At 37.9% G+C, this 15,989-nt stretch overlaps 1 protein-coding gene across 7 annotated transcripts in view; it reads left to right on the forward strand.

Moving 5' to 3' along the window:
- FRAS1 (Fraser extracellular matrix complex subunit 1) overlaps nt 1-15,989 on the forward strand; it is a 474,784-nt gene that overhangs the window by 161,409 nt on the left and 297,386 nt on the right. For all 7 annotated transcript variants that reach the window (XR_005215891.1, XM_037830061.1, XM_037830063.1 and 4 more), the window contains exon 3: nt 12,552-12,659. Coding sequence is in view for 6 of the 7 variants with exons in the window: in XM_037830061.1 (XP_037685989.1) it covers nt 12,552-12,659 (108 nt within the window). In the remaining variant the exon portion in view is untranslated. The remainder of the gene's footprint in view (nt 1-12,551; nt 12,660-15,989) is intronic.

The following is a 15,989-nucleotide window of genomic DNA, read 5'->3' on the forward strand; positions in this document are numbered from 1 at the left end:
TGGATGGCCAGTTTAACTAGTGTTTTAGTTTCCTAGGCTGCTCAAGGCAGATACCATGAAATGGGTCGGCTTAAACAATGGGAATTTATTAGAGGCCATGAAAATGTCTATTGAGACATTATCAAGGCAATGCTTTCTTCCCAAAGACTGGCTTGTGGTGATCTTTGGCTTCTGTGCTACATGGCAAGGCACATGGTGGTATCTGCTGATCTCTCCCTTCTCTTCCAGGTCTCTTTGGTTTCAGCTTCTTTTGCTTCCATGGATCTCTTTCTCTCTTTATTCATTCTGTTGATAAAGGACTCCACTAATAGGATTAAGACCCATTCTGAATGAGGTGATTCATGTCTTAACTGAAGTAGCCTCATCAAAAGGTCCTATTTACAATGGGTCCACTCCTTCATGAATGGATTAAAGTTAAGAACATTTCTTTCTGGTTTATACCCAGCTTTAAACCACCACAACTAGGGCAACTGCTAAGAGGCTGGCTAAAGGAAAAATTTAGGGAATGAAGACATACAATAGAACTTCAAATAATATGGCGCGGCTGTGGCCTGTTGGAACACAGTAGCGTCAAGTGGACTAACCTAGCATTCAGTCAGAAAAAGAGGGTTCCTTTTAGACCAATGGTGTTGATTGGGACATAAGTCTAGAAGGCAGAATCTTAAACAATGCAGATTGAAAATTGCCACTGCAGCTACATGGCTTTTGAAGGGCATCAGGGCAGAGTGAAGTATTCTTGTCTGTGTATTTGATTTTCAGCAACCACACCACTAAAGCTAGCAGTTCTCTACATTTGGAAATAATACTCCTTCTGTCCATCCATCCATCCATCCATCCATTCATTCATTCAAAATCATTAATTAAGTACCTGCTATGTTTCAGTCACTATGGGAATACAAAGCTACCTATATATAAAGAAATTGCCCCTACTCTTGGGAAGGGAGAGAGACAAGTAAACAACTAATTATAAAATGAATGATATTGATCTATTGGGGGAGAAGGATAAGAAAGTAGGTGATTTTAATATGAGATAACGGTATAGCTGGAATTTAATTTCATGGGCAAACATTTTCAGTGTTTAATTTTTTTTTCTCTATTTGCCTTAGGAATATGAAATGAAGTCTTTGGGAGCTGAATTGATAGGAAAAATATAATTACAAGCTTAAACTAGAGTCTTCCTGGTGTCTGGATTACCTAACCTGGAAATATGAGGCTGACTTTTTATTCATCTCAGAACTTTTTCTGTGGTTAAAATCTCTAGTAGGGTAATTTTGTCACTGGGGTGCTCTTGGGTTGGGCTTTTACTATAACAGGATTGTGTTAGAACTAACAGAAAACTGGGTGTAAAAACTAGAGAAGTTATAGAGCCAAGGCTTTGGTTCAGTTGCTTCAGAATTTGAAATGTAAAGCACATTCTCTGGGTATTTAAGTTATTTATTCTGTATTTGAAGAGAGCCAATTTTTTGTTGCTGTTATACTACTCTAGGAGTATGATTTCCACAGCCTTTTATAGTGGAATATTTTACAAACATTTAAACTATGGGCAAGTTAACTTCCCCTTATCTTGGAAGCTGGAGATTCCAGGAGGAGTTTTCTAAAGCTCTAAAGGCTACATGTGTCCTGCCTGTCACCACGATTAACAGCTAATACTGTGGCCTGCGTCTACACCCATAGCTAACATCTATTGAGTACCTCCTATGGGCCACTGTGCTAAATACTTGACACACATTAGTTTATTTTACCTTCGCTGCCACACTGTTGGATTCTATTTTATCCTTAGGAAACTGAGACTCAGAAAAGCTAACAGATTTGTCTTCAGTCACAAGGCTAGGGAGTAGCTGAATTGGTATTTGAACCCCAGTTAACCTACTCAATCATACTGGCATTGCTGCTTGAGTTAGTGTAGGCTCTAACCTTGTGTTCATAGACCAAGGCTGGGGTTCTGAGGTAGTCATGATGGGAAAAGTATAAGTTTCGGAATCAAATGGATGCTGGTTCAAATATAGGGTCTATCACCTACAAGATTTTCACTCTGGAAATATTACGTAATCTCTCTGAACTTTGGCTTCCTTATCTTTAAGATGGGGAGGATAATATTATCTACCTCAAAGGCTTTAGGAAGGATACAAAATGATGTTAATGTGGTAAAGAGTCTGGAACACAAAAGGGACTCTCTTTTTTTGGCAACATAAAGTTTGGAGGAATAAGTCTGGCTTTGTGGAAGCAAGGAAGAGCTCTGAGAGCCTGAGGCAGGGAAATATTTACTTGGTTAAGGAGGCAGAGAAAGCTTCCCTGAGGAACTGACATTTAAACTGAGACCTGGAGGCTATGTGGGAGTTTGATTAGGGGGGATAGGGGTTTGCTGTTCCAGGCTTGGGGAACATTATCAGACAAGTAAGTCACATAACCTCTCAGGTACCAAAGTCCTTTCAACTGTAAACATAGGCAGCTCCCCTCTATTCTGCCTTGACTTTTTGGTCAATTAAAGTGAGAAAGTTGAGACTTCTGTACAATGTAAGGCATTATTACTGATGTTATGAATTAACAGCATGGCATAGAAGAAAAATGGTGGGTTTGAATCTCAGAGCTACCCATTCTTAACTTTGTGCTCTGGACAATTTACTCAGTCTTTTCACACCCTGTTTCCTCTTTTGTAAAATAAGGGTAATAATGCTTTCATCATAGGTTGCTGGGAGGAGGAGTAATGCCGTGTGTGTGTGAAGGAACTGCAGTTGTACTGGCACTTGACAGTACAACAATACATATTTCTTTTCTTTCCCTTTCCCCATCTTCACGTTGATACCACATTATTCTTTTTTATTAATGCAATTTTATTGAGATATAGTCACATACCAGAAAACGATCCAAAGTATACTATCAGTGGTTCACAGTATCGTATAGTTGTACATTCATCACCACAATCAATTTTTGAATATTTTCATTACTCCAAAAAAATAAAAATAAGAATAAAAATTAAAAAAAAAAACCCAAAGCATCCCATAGCCCTTATCCTCCCTTATTTATTTATATTTTGTCTATTTTTTTACTCATCTGTCCATACACTGGATAAAAGGAGTGTCACTCATAAGGTTTTCACAATTACACAGTCACGCCATGAAAACTATATAGTTATGCAATCATCTTCAAGAATCAAGGCTACTGGGCTACAGTACAATGGTTTCGGGTATTTCCTTTTAGCTAAAAACTAAAAGCTAAAAAGTGATATCTATATAGCACATATGAATAATCTCCAGAATGACCTCTCAATACCATTTGAGATCTCTCAGCCACTGAAACTTTGTTTGTTTTCTTTCTCTTCCCCCTTTTGGTCAAGAAGGGATTCTCAATCCCACGATGCCAGGGCCAGGCTCATCCCTGGGAGTCCTGTCCCACATTGCCAGGGAGACTCACACCCCTGGGAGTCACGTCCCACACTATTCTAAGAAAACATATGTACAAGAACAGGATGTTAACTCACCCTGCTGCTCAGGGTCTCTTGTCAGCCAACAGGACAAAGACATTTCTCAGTTATATATAGCAGCTATCTTTTCATCCGTGATTCATGATGTTGTTTATGTATCCAAGCTGACATTCTTATAGCTGATGCCTTCAAGTTTATCATTTTAAGACAGCTGGAGGAGGAGATCTAGTACAAGCTAATCACTCCAAAATGCTGAAATGGGAAACTACTTAGGTCCTTGGTATGTAAAACAAGGAACTGTGGAAGGGGGTGTTATAATGAGACTTTGAAATAGGTCTCAGAAAGGAGTTCACTGTTATTGCTTTTATTTGGCATTAACTTATATTTGCTCCTTCTGAAAGGGGAGAATTTAATGTAAATACAAGGACTCATATCTTTGCTTAACAATAAGTGGCCTCTGATCCTTTTTATTTGGGGCTGGATGAGGAGTTTTACATGAACTTTAAAATGAGACCAAATGAAAAAAAGGTGTTGTATATCTAGGCTGTCTGAGGAAGGGCACTTGGGAAAAGAACTGAACTCTAAAATAAACTTTTGAAAGCTATTGATTTGTTTCTTTATGGTTCCTTGACAAACAAGGACCATTATTTCTGGGCCTGAACTGGAGCTAGGTCAAAGAACCCTTTTTTATGGATTATCTTTTTGGAAACCAGACTTGTCAGAAAAATGAACCTCCAGAAATGAAGATCTAAGGCCCAAGTTGAATATTAAAGCCCTTTCATTGCTTTGAAGGACAAACATATTGCACAATTAATTTAAAAAAAATTTATGGAGTACAGGAAGGTTTGGGATAACTTAGGAAGTTTACATAAATCTGTGACCAACATTATGGATTTGGTAAGTGGTGGCAATATATTTAAACTCTGCCTCAGAGTCTACCAGCTCCATCCCCCACCATGTCAGTTCACTCCAAAGCCTACTTACCTATAGCTTGGAGTGGGGGAGTGGCAGCACAACACATTTTGTTCTTCTACCTTATATTTTAAAATTAACTTTAAAATATCACCCAAGTAATATATTTTGTTTTCAAAACATAGAAAATATAGATAAGGATATAGGAAAAACAAAAAAATCACCTAGGATTCACACACAGAAATGTGACCATCATTTTTAACTCCACACTTTGTTTCTATGCATATAAATATATTTTTATTACAATGAAGCATTATATTTTACATACTATCTTGTAACTTGAAAGAACATCTTTTGGGGAATTTTATTCTTTCTTATTTTTGGTCTGAGAAATGAAGTGAATTTAAAATGTGATGAATTAATCAATAATTAAAGTATTGTTATTTTATCATTCAGATGGAAGAAAATTCATGTTGACAGTTGATATATTGCTCTTATAGAATACTATAAATGACTATTCCCCCGGAAATTTGAGTACTGATGAAGGATATATTCATTGTTTATTTTTAGCACTAATCAAATGTTCAATTAACCCTTAACCAAGTGAATTTAGTTTTAAGAAAATGTGCCTTGCTATTAACTTTAATGTATTTGGGGATGGAGGCAATATATAATCTGCAAGAACATTTTATTCACATATTATTAAAAATATTAGAAGCTGTTTAAACAAATCATGGTTTAATTGCTTTTTAGGTTTGTCATCATCTAATCTTTTAATCTATATTATAGTGAAAAGCTATTTTAAGAATATTTCTTTTGCAGAGCAGGTCACATTGTAAGAAAGGATTATAAAGCACAGAATTACAGTAGTACCATGGAAAATCTGTAAAGCTTACTTTACAATGTTATTTCTTTGGACTTTATAGCTTTATCCAAAGATTTAGCTGTTGAGGAACTCTAGTATACATACCTTCATAAAGCAATTTTATGGGACCATAGAAATTGATTTGTAAAATTTTAGACATGAAAAATATATGGCCATATATCCAGGCCTTGGTAAAGGACTAATTTTTTTTAAAACTAACCATAAATTATTTAATTCCATGAGAACATTAAGATAAGGAAATTTTTTTGGCAGGTCCATTGTCCAGATGAAGAAAATTTTTCTTCAAACAGTTTTATTTGACACCAGTGAAGTAATAACATTCAACATTGTGGGTTTTTTTTTTTCTTTTTTTTTTTGTACTGACATCATTTGAACATTGTTTTCTCAATATCTCAAATCCTAACTAAAGAAGCTAAATTTAGTTTTAGGTACTTTCATGAGGGAAGGGTGTCCTCAGTTTTGCTCATTAATTAATTCAGCCAACATTCAGGCACTGTGCTAGGCAAAGGGGATATAAAGGATGAAAGAAACATGATCTCCTTCCTTGAAGAGTCATAGGCTGGTAGGGACAGAAATATGTAAAAAAATTCAGAAAGGCTTGCTGGACCCATATAAACCTTAAACTTTGAATTAACGTAAAGAAAAATTAAGGTTTTATCAATAAAAGTGAAAAAATTATTCCATGTTTTCCAAAGATCCTGTTTAGAGTTAAATAAGCCAATTGCAGGGATTGGGGGCTAGTAAAATAATTATAATGGGCTGTTTTGGAGCCTGGGATCGCTATGAAAATAATTGAGGTGTAGAAGAGAACTTGAAGCCTAGTGTAAGAATGCTTCATCTGGAGAGAATAAAGATGGCAAGTTCCTTAGAACCATACTGAGCTTAAGCAAATGCATCCGAGCTGGGGTGGTCATCCAGGGTGTGAGCGAAAGGGATATTGTGGTTGTGATTTTGCCGGCTTGCCAAGACAGTGACATTTATTATTACTTATACAGTCTTGAAAACTCAACATGTGGATTCATTCTTCGCTTCTCCTGCAATGCACTGGATCCTTTGAGTGCTAGGATCTTAATTAAGTAACATTTCTACTGTTTGGTTTTATCTTTGTGGACTTGGAGTAAGAAGATGGGAAATTTAAGGTATTTGTGGGACTGTTTTCAACCCAATAAAAGGAAATGTTTACAAGATACTTGTTGAATGAGTATGACATAGTAGAAAGCATTTGGATTAAAAATAAATTACATTTAATGGACTTTACGAAGTGCTCTGGTCAAGTCCATGAACTTGAGCTCATAGTCCAGTCTCTTGCAACCTGTTTTGTCATCTGTAAGATGGGAGTAATAATAACAGTGCCAGCTTCTTAGGGTCATGGTGCCCGTAAGTGCTTTGACTAGCAGTGACTTGGCAACTAAGGCACCCTCTCCTTGTACTACAGATGTTCCCCCTGTGATCAACACTTCCTGCTCAAAAGTAGTCAGCATAAGATAAGTGATCAATAAATGGTAGCTGGCTGGCTTTGTTAAGTTGTCCTTTTTATTTAATCTATATCCTGAAACTGATAATTGTTTTCTGGATATCAGCAGGAAAACATTTATTGCATACTGCTTCAGAATGAAATTTGTTTTTCTTCACCTTCTTGTTGTTGCTCTTCTCATTAAGAATAGACTGCTTTGGCATGTTATTGCCAATTTGAGAGGCATGTGCTATAACAATAAGGAGTAACCAATTGAGAGGTATTCCAAGTTAGGTTCTGGTCCTCATTCACTTTGATTCAGAATTTTTGTGAATCAGACCCTAGGAATGTAATTTCACCTCAGGTATATTTTATATTTCTTAAATGACTTGGGAGAGGTCCTTGGGTTTGAAGCACAATCCTTAAGAAGTTATGAATTTGAGAGGAACCTAAGATGGTGACTAGGTGAGACAAAGAAAAAAATACCTCCATGGAAAACGCTAGATAAAAAACCAGAAAAGACCCATAACACCACTTCCAAAGTAGCACCAGTGGACAAGTTCTGCTAAAGCCACAGGGAACGTGCTTTTGGCGAAAACAGGAGTCTGCATTCTGAAACGAGTGAGTGAGTAGACTGAATCCCTCGGCCACGCTGCACTGGGGGGAAATGGTGAGCTGGACTTAAAAAAAAATATATATATATATACGTATATATATGTATATATATATATAAAAGAAGCCCAGGAACAGCTGCAGATAGGACAGGAGTGGTCTGGACTAATGCCTCGGTGTCTGGGGTGGAGGATACCCCTTCCCACACCCACTGCTGATCATCTCGGGTCCAGGGAAACAAAGGGGGGACACGCGGCTTGCAGCGGTCTCCCCAGCGGGTGGGGCTGCTCCTGCCCAGGGCCAGCACACAGTGCAGTGCCCAGCCGAGAAACCCAGCCTCGCGGCCGTCTCCCTGGTGGGCGGGGCTGCTCCTGCCCGGGGCAGAGCACACAGCATGGAGCCCAGCTAAGAAACCCAGCCTCGCAGCTGTCACCCCAGCGGGTGGGGCTGCTCCTGCCTGGCTGAACACACAGCACAGAGCCCAGCCAAGAAACCCAGCCTGACAGGGAGTCTTTCCCGCAGCATCACTCACACGACACAATATCGGCCGTGGGCAGTGGCCTTGAATACACCCATGGCTGATTGTCCCGGAGCTGGGAGAGCGGAGCTGTGCGGAAAGGGGGAAGTTAATGCGTCCAATTCAACCATGTTTGAAGCGGGCTGGGAACGCCCCTACACAGCCCGGCGGCCCAGGGCTTCCCTGGAGGCCAGCGCTCACTTGTGACGTGGCACGGCCCGCCCCCTCAACAGAGGTCCTGGGAAAACATAGCAGGGAGGGGGGAACTGCTCAGAAATCCCAGGGAACCTATACCAATACCAAGGACTTTTGTGTCAGTGGCAGAGAACAGCCTTAAATCTCCGGGAACACCTGGGAGATTTGATTGTTAAACCTGCCCTTCCTCCCTAACCACTCAGGCACATGCCCCTCATTGGGGGCAGACAGCACCGACAACACACCCAAATTAAATGCACCAGTTGGACCCCAAAAGAATCGAATCCCCACATACCACAAAGTTGGGGAGAACTGACTTGAGGGGAATAAGTGACTAACGGATGCCATCTGCTGGTTAGTTAGAGAAAGTGTATGTCACCAAGCTGCAATTCTAACAAATTAAAGACTCACAGATGCCATCTGCTGGTTAGTAAGAGAAAGTGTACGTCACCAAACTGTGTCTCTGAAAAATTAGATTGATATCCCCCCCTTTTTTTTTGATACAACTTGAAAGAACCCTATCAAGCAAAACAAATGCCAAGAGGCCAAAAACAACAGAAAATCTTAATGCATATGATAAAACCAGACGATATGGAGAATCCAGCTCCAAACACACAAATCAAGATTTCGGAAGAAATGTTATACCTTGCAAAATTAATTAAAGAACTACAATCAAAGAACGAAAACATGGCAAAGGATTTAAAGGACATCAAGAGGACCATGGCCCCGGATATAAGTGCCATAAAGAAGACCCTAGAAGAGCATAAAGAAGACATTGCAAGAGTAAATAAAAAAATAGAAGATCTTATGGAAATAAAAGAAACTGTTGGCCAAATTAAAAAGGCTCTGGATATTCACAATACAAGACTAGAGGAAGCTGAACAACATCTCAGTGTCCTAGAAATCCACAGAACAGAGAATGAAAGAACAAAAGAAAGAATGGAGAAAAAAATTGAAAAAAATTGCAATGGATCTCAGGGATACATAGATAAAATAAAACATCCAAACTTAAGATTCATTGGTGTCCCAGAAGGGGAAGAGAAGGGTAAAGATCTAGAAAGTGTATTCAAAGAAATTGTTGGGGAAAACTTCCCAAACCTTCTACACAATATAAACACACAAAGCATAAATGCCCAGTGAACTCCAAATAGAATAAATCCAAATAAACTCACCCCAAGACATATTCTGATCAGACTCTCAAATGCTGAAGAGAAGGAGCAAGTTCTGAAAGCAGCAAGACAAAAGCAATTCACCACATACAAAGGAAACAACATAAGACTAAGTTGTGACTACTCAGCGGCCACCATGGAGGTGAGAAGGCAGTGGCAAGACATATTTAAAATTTTGAGAGAGAAAAATTTCCAACCAAGAATACTTTATCCAGCAAAATTCTCCTTCAAATTTGTGGGAGAGCTTAAATTTTTCACTGACAAACAAATGCTGAGAGACTTTGCCAATAAAAGACCTGCCCTACTTCAGATTCTAAGGGAAGCCCTACCAACAGAGAGACAAAGAAAGGAGAAAGAGATATAGAGAATTTTAACAGACATGTATAGTACCTTACATCCCAAATCACCAGGACACTCATTTTTCTCTAGTGATCACAGATCTTTCTCCAGAAGGGACCATAAACTGGGACATAAAACAAGCCTCAAGAAATTAAAAAAAAAAAAATTGAATATACTCAAAGGACATTCTCCAAACGCAATGGAATACAAATAGAAGTCAATAATTTTTGAACTATAACTCCACTATTTACTTCCTACATGATAAAAAATACACAAACTCTAAGGACAAATCAGTAGTTTTGAACTCAATGTAAAATATGTAATTTTAGACAACTATATAAAGGTGGAGGAATGAAGGAGTATAGGAACATAGTTTATGTGCCCTATTGAAGTGAAGGTGGTATCAAAGAAAAACAAGATTGATAGGGATATAAGAGGTTAATTTTAAGCCCTACAGTAAACACAAAGAAATTATCAGAGAATATAACCATAGAGATGAAAGGTAGAGTTTGGGCTAAGAGAAATGGTGGAAGGGGCAATGGGGAGTTAAGAAATGAGTGTAGGGTTGCTGTTTGAGGTAAAGGGAAATTTCTAGTAATGGATGGTGAGAAAGAGCATAACATCATTCTAAATGTGATTAATCCCACTAATGGAAGTCTAGGGAGGGGGTGGAATGGGAAGATTTAGGCTGTATATATGTTTCCACAATTGAAAAAAGAAAAAAAAAAAGAAAAAGAAAAAGACAGTCTAACTAGACGACAATTGAATGCTAAGGATGAACTTGGATGGGATTGGAGGGTGGAGGACAGGTGGCTCAAGGGACACAGCTGAGACATAAGGAAAAGGAAATATAGAATGTAAGCATTGTATCATTGTTCAATCTCTTATACTTAGCTGTGCTTAATGGAATTACATAAAAGAATGTTCTTGTTCATGGGAAGTACATACGTGAATTATAGTGTGTGTTCAGGGATGTGTGTGGCTGACTCTCATGTGTTCAGAGGATAGAGAAATAGATGATGGACGATAGATAGGGAGGGAGGGAAAGAAATAGTGATGTGACAGCATGTTAAAGTTGGTGGATTGAGCTATCGGGGGAGGGGGTCAGGGTATGATGGAATTCTGTGTATGGGGCTAGTATTGTTTTTGCAACTATTCATGTAACTTTGAATTTATCTCAAAATAAAAAAGATAAAAAAAAAAAAGTTATGAATGTAGCATTTCTTAACCCCAAATGCTCACCTCACATCTTCCTCATTGGCTTCTGCCTTTTTGTGTGAAAGCCTCTGCTTCCCATTAGTTTCCTAGCTCATCCCAGGTCAAGTTAAATGTAGTGTTCTGTTGACTGGGTGCCCTCTGACGACTATTGGGAGCTTAGAAACTTCTCTTACTCCTCCCCAAAGAATTTTAGTAGCAATTTCAATTTAGTTAAGTGAGGAAAAAGAGATGAGAAAGTTTAAAAAGTTGGAAAAAACCTTCACTAAGCAACTTATGACCTGCCAACTCTTGGTTTATTGAGGGCCTACGGTGTGCCAGGCGAAGGAGTCCGTGCTTTGCAGGGCTTCCAGTCTGGTCTGCCAAGGCTGGCAGGAATGAAAATGAGCATAATAAAGATTTAATGTGTACAGGAGACAGTGGGGTCACAGAGAGATGGTGAAGAGCTCCATGCTAAGTAGGGGATGAAGTTCAGGGTTAAAGGTTAGGAAATGATTCCTCCTTAAGGTTGAGGAATGTTGGTTTGCAAACTGTCTCTGGGGAAGTTAGGGAAGAAGGGGGATCCCGGGAAGAGGGTGGGGTGTGAGACCAGGTAAGGGGAGGCTGGGACTGTCCAACAGCTTGGCTAAGTGGGTGGGAAGGGAAAAAAGTTTCAGATTGTGGGGATGGGACCTGTGAGATGCTCCCAGGCCAGAGAGAGAGGCTGGCGTCAGATTATAGTGTCTACAGTTAACATATTGCATCACAGGCAGTGATGAACTACTGAGTGGTTTTAAACCAGAGAATAACTAAACACTCTCCAAAGAGGCTTAGTATCCAAAACTCAGCCAGACAGTATGGCTCTTTCAACCCATATTGAATTAGGAATTTGAATTAGGAAATCTCTTGGAAATGAGTTTCCCATTTTTAATACAGGGTATGGTATCTTTACTCCGTTAATTTGCAATCATCAGAGCAGCCTTTTAATGGGCAGAAACAGGCCTCTGTGGGATCTATGTGATGACTGGTTTCAAAGTTGCTTCATAAATGTATGCGCAACATGATGGATGGTGAGAAAAAGGAAAGAAATTTCTAAGATCTTTCTGTATAGAGTTCAGATTCACTTTTCTGTACATGATTATTATTTCCCTTTCCCATTAGTTGAGAATAAGTGTCACCAATTTATGTATATTTAATTGCCTCATGTTCCTGATTCAAAATAACCTGTGAAATCCTTATGGATGGTGCCCATAATTATGCTTCATTTGTACCCCATTATGCTTAACACACAGTCAAGCACATAATAGCCACGTAATTCATGTATGTTGGTTGATTTGCCTTAGAAAATTCAACTACCTGCTCAAATCCTCTGTTTCTGATGACTGTGAGAGTCCGTAGTAGCAAGAAGCTGGAAAGTGAAGCCTGAGGTGCTCATTGTAGAAGTATCTAGTGGTAAACACTGCCCTTAGGATGCTCAATATTGCTAGTCAAAGTGTCATTTTCCTTTAAACATGTTCCAGTGATTTCTGCTAGTTAACAGCGAAGAGAAACTTCAAGTCAGGGAGCGGCTTTTCCTCTTGAGGTTTCAGGCCAATCGACAGTTTTTACTCTGGGTATGGACAGCTTTCTGCTGCGTGCCCTTGTCTTTGGCTACGTGGGTTGACTGTCGTGAGATGGATTACAGTGCTTTTATTGCCCCTCAGGGTTTAATCAGTGCCTTGCAAGTACTGTGTGTGTCTGTGACTTTCCTTTGCCTTTTAATTGTTCAGGCTATGGGGCTCTTGATGTGCTGCTTTTGTGTGTCCATACTTTGACTGATCAGTTTTTAACTCAGAGCTTATGCTTCTTTGCAGGATGCCACAATTTGGAAACCCGATTCATGCCAGAACTGCCGTTGCCATGGTGATATTGTTATCTGCAAATCTGATGTTTGCAGAAACCCTCAGTGTGCCTTTGAGAAGGTATGGTATCCTAAATGTGTCCTAAATATATTGGTAAAATCAGTGACATGGTACGGTTGTTGCATCTTTTCAGTCCTCTGCTTTTGGTATTTATCTCAGTATCTATGGAAGCTTTATGACATGCTGGAGAGAATTTTAATGTATCATTTCTAAGAATATCTTAATTTCTATTTTTTGGCATTTACTCTGAAGCAGGCCCTGAGTTATCCCATTTAGCATTGTGTAGGGTAGGTATCTTCATCTACCCTTTACAGATGAGGAAAGAGAAGCCTGCATATTTTTAGCAACTTGCCCACAATGATGCAGTTAGTAAACTGCTGTCCAGAGATATTGTCCCATGTCTGACATATGCCAAAGCTACTGAAACCAACCATGGCCTTTATGGGTTGAGTGGATTAAAAGTCAGGATTGACACTGTGAAGATGATTTTCTAAAAACTTTGTTTGGTCTGCTGCTGATTGTATATTATTGTGTTACCATTGGCCTCCCTGGGAACAGAAGAGAGGTTTTGACTCAAGAAATCTTGTATTTGACCAAGTCTATAGGTGATATTTTCCAATTTTTTCTAAATATTCCTCTATTCTATTAAAATGATTTTTCTCGGTGCTGACTCTTTTCTTTTTTGAAGTGAATCTATTAAAAAGCAAAAACTTAAGCTTTAAATTTGAACATTTGAAATTCCCTGCAGAAGACCAATTATATTCTTTAAAAAGCATTTCATCAGTTTCTCAAACATACTTTATTTTTCTAGTTTTCAGGCTTTCCTCCCCCATAATTAATTTTGAGCCTTTTTACCATCTAATGCTAAAGGTTTCCATTCGTCCCTAACATTAGAGTGAAGGTTCTGTATACTTTTAAGCTTATTCCTCAGTTTCTTGATGGGTGTATTTCTGAGAAGTTGGATGTACACCAAATGTTGGTAAAGTTGATAATATTGTGCTGTATGTTAGGAGGCCTTTCTATTTTATAAATTAAATACTACTAAAAGGTCATTGTTTGGCTTGCTGAGTTACTCCTGTCAGAATGTGAGCTTGTGGTACAAGGCTGTGAACGTATTGCCTCCCCCATTTCACATGAGTAATTGTGGTGTCACAGAAGATGTCCTGTTAAATGTTAGAAGGCATAAATTGTATCGCTGAAAATTAAGCGTGTTCTATATCAGGGCTTAGTAGACTAAGGGCTGTTGGCCAAATCTGGCCTGCCACTTGGATTTTTTATGGTCCATAAGCTACGAATGGTATTTACATTTTTAAATGGTTAAAAATTTTAAAGAGCAATGTTATATGATTGTATGAAAATTACAAATTATACGAAATCAAACGTCAGTGTCCATAAATAAAGTTTGGCTGGAACACAGGCATGCTCATTCATTTATGTATTATCTTTGGCTGCTTTTATACTACAACGGAGTTGAGTGGGTTGTGACATAGATCATATGTAGCCTGCAAAGGCTAAAATATTTTCTGTCTCTGTCATTACAGAAAAAGGTTTCCAATCCCTGTTCTATATCAAACTTGGGATTTTGTCCCTTCCTAGTTTGTGCTTCTCCTAATTTTTCTCATCTCAGTAAATGGCAACTCCATTCTCTCAGGCCAGAAATCTTAGACTGATTCTTAATTCTCCACTTTCTTCCATATCCCACATCCAGCAAATTAGCAAATTCCTTAGTTCTTCCTTCACAAAATAGTACATTCCAAATTGTGACTTCTCTGCTCTCACTCGATGTCTGAAATAGCTCTTCCTCCATGTTATTTCCCAATCCTTTACCTCTTTTAAGTCTTGCCTAAATATCATTCTATTTAGAATTGCATATTTCTAACCCTTACCACATATTTCCTATCCCTGTGCTTTATTTTTCTTCTTGGCACTAACCATTATCTGACATACTATATGTTTTGCTGATATTTCTTGTTTGCTGTCTCTTTTATTCACGGTATATCCTCAGTACCTAGAATAGCACCAGAAGCATGGTAGGTACTCAATAAATATTTTTTGTCTGACTGACTGATTCAGTGAATGAATGAATGAGAGATGAGGCTAGAAAGTTATTAAGTTCAAGATTATGGAGGCCTTGCATGATGTACTATGGCGCTTGGAATTTTATTTTATTTTTTTCAGTGCAAACATTTTGTTATGTGTTTATTTAACAGGAAATTCTGTAAATTGAAATATTGTTGTACGGAGGAACAGATACATATTTCTTCAGCCACAAATTCTGTTTATCTGTATAACTGTTTCTCTATATAATGTGCTCATTTTTTGTAACCTGCATTGTTCACATAATTTCCATATAATTGATTATTCTTTCCCAAGAAGATTTGAATTCTCTCATAATATTATAGTGATTGTTTGTGCTATAACATATTTAATATATCTTAATTTGGATACTACTTTGCTCCCGTATATATGCTATCAAGATTACTATAGCTGAATCTTTTTTCCTATCTTTGATTATTTTATTTCAAGAAGGAATTTCTCAGTAAAAAGGCAAGCACGAATAAAAGATTCTTGACAGCTTGGCCAAATAGTCCTTCAAAATAGTTGTACCATTTCACATTTTCAACCATTATTCTAAAGTGTGAGTGATCTTTTCTATTGTATTATAAAAATATATTCCAATGTTGTATATATATATATTTGGTTTACTATTTCAATATGCAGCTAATTATTTATTAGCAATGTTATATATCTTTAATTTTTTTTTAATTAGAGAAGTTGTAGGTTTACAAAAAACTCATAAAAAATACAGTGTTCCCATATACCCCACTCTGCATTATTAACACTTTGAATTAGTGTGGTACCTTTGTTTTACTTGAAGAAAGAATATTATAATTGTACTATTAACTATAATCTGTAGTTTACATTATGGTGTATTTTTTCCCATATATCACCCTATTATTAACACCTTTTATTAGTGTTGTACATTTGTTATAATTCATAAAAGAACATTTTCATAATTGTATTATTAACTATAGTCCGTGGTTTATAATGGGGTTTACTGTGTTGTATAGTCCTGTGTTTTATCGTTTAATTTCTATTCTAGTAACATAATTACAACCTAAAATTTCCCCTTTTAACCACATTCATAGACATAAATCAGTGCTGTTAATTACACTCACATTGTTGTGCTACCATCACGACCATCCATTTCCAAAACTTTGCAATCAACCCAAATAGAAATTCTGTACAAATCGAGCATTAACTCCCCATTCCCTATCCCCAGCCCAGCCCTTGGTAACCTATAGTCTAGATTCTAACACTATGAATTGCTTATTCATATTTTTCCTTTTGTGTCTGCCTTACTTCACTCAATATAATGTCTTCAAGGTT

The sequence above is a fragment of the Choloepus didactylus genome, chromosome 3 (assembly GCF_015220235.1).
Source record: "Choloepus didactylus isolate mChoDid1 chromosome 3, mChoDid1.pri, whole genome shotgun sequence".
NCBI lineage: Eukaryota > Metazoa > Chordata > Mammalia > Pilosa > Megalonychidae > Choloepus > Choloepus didactylus.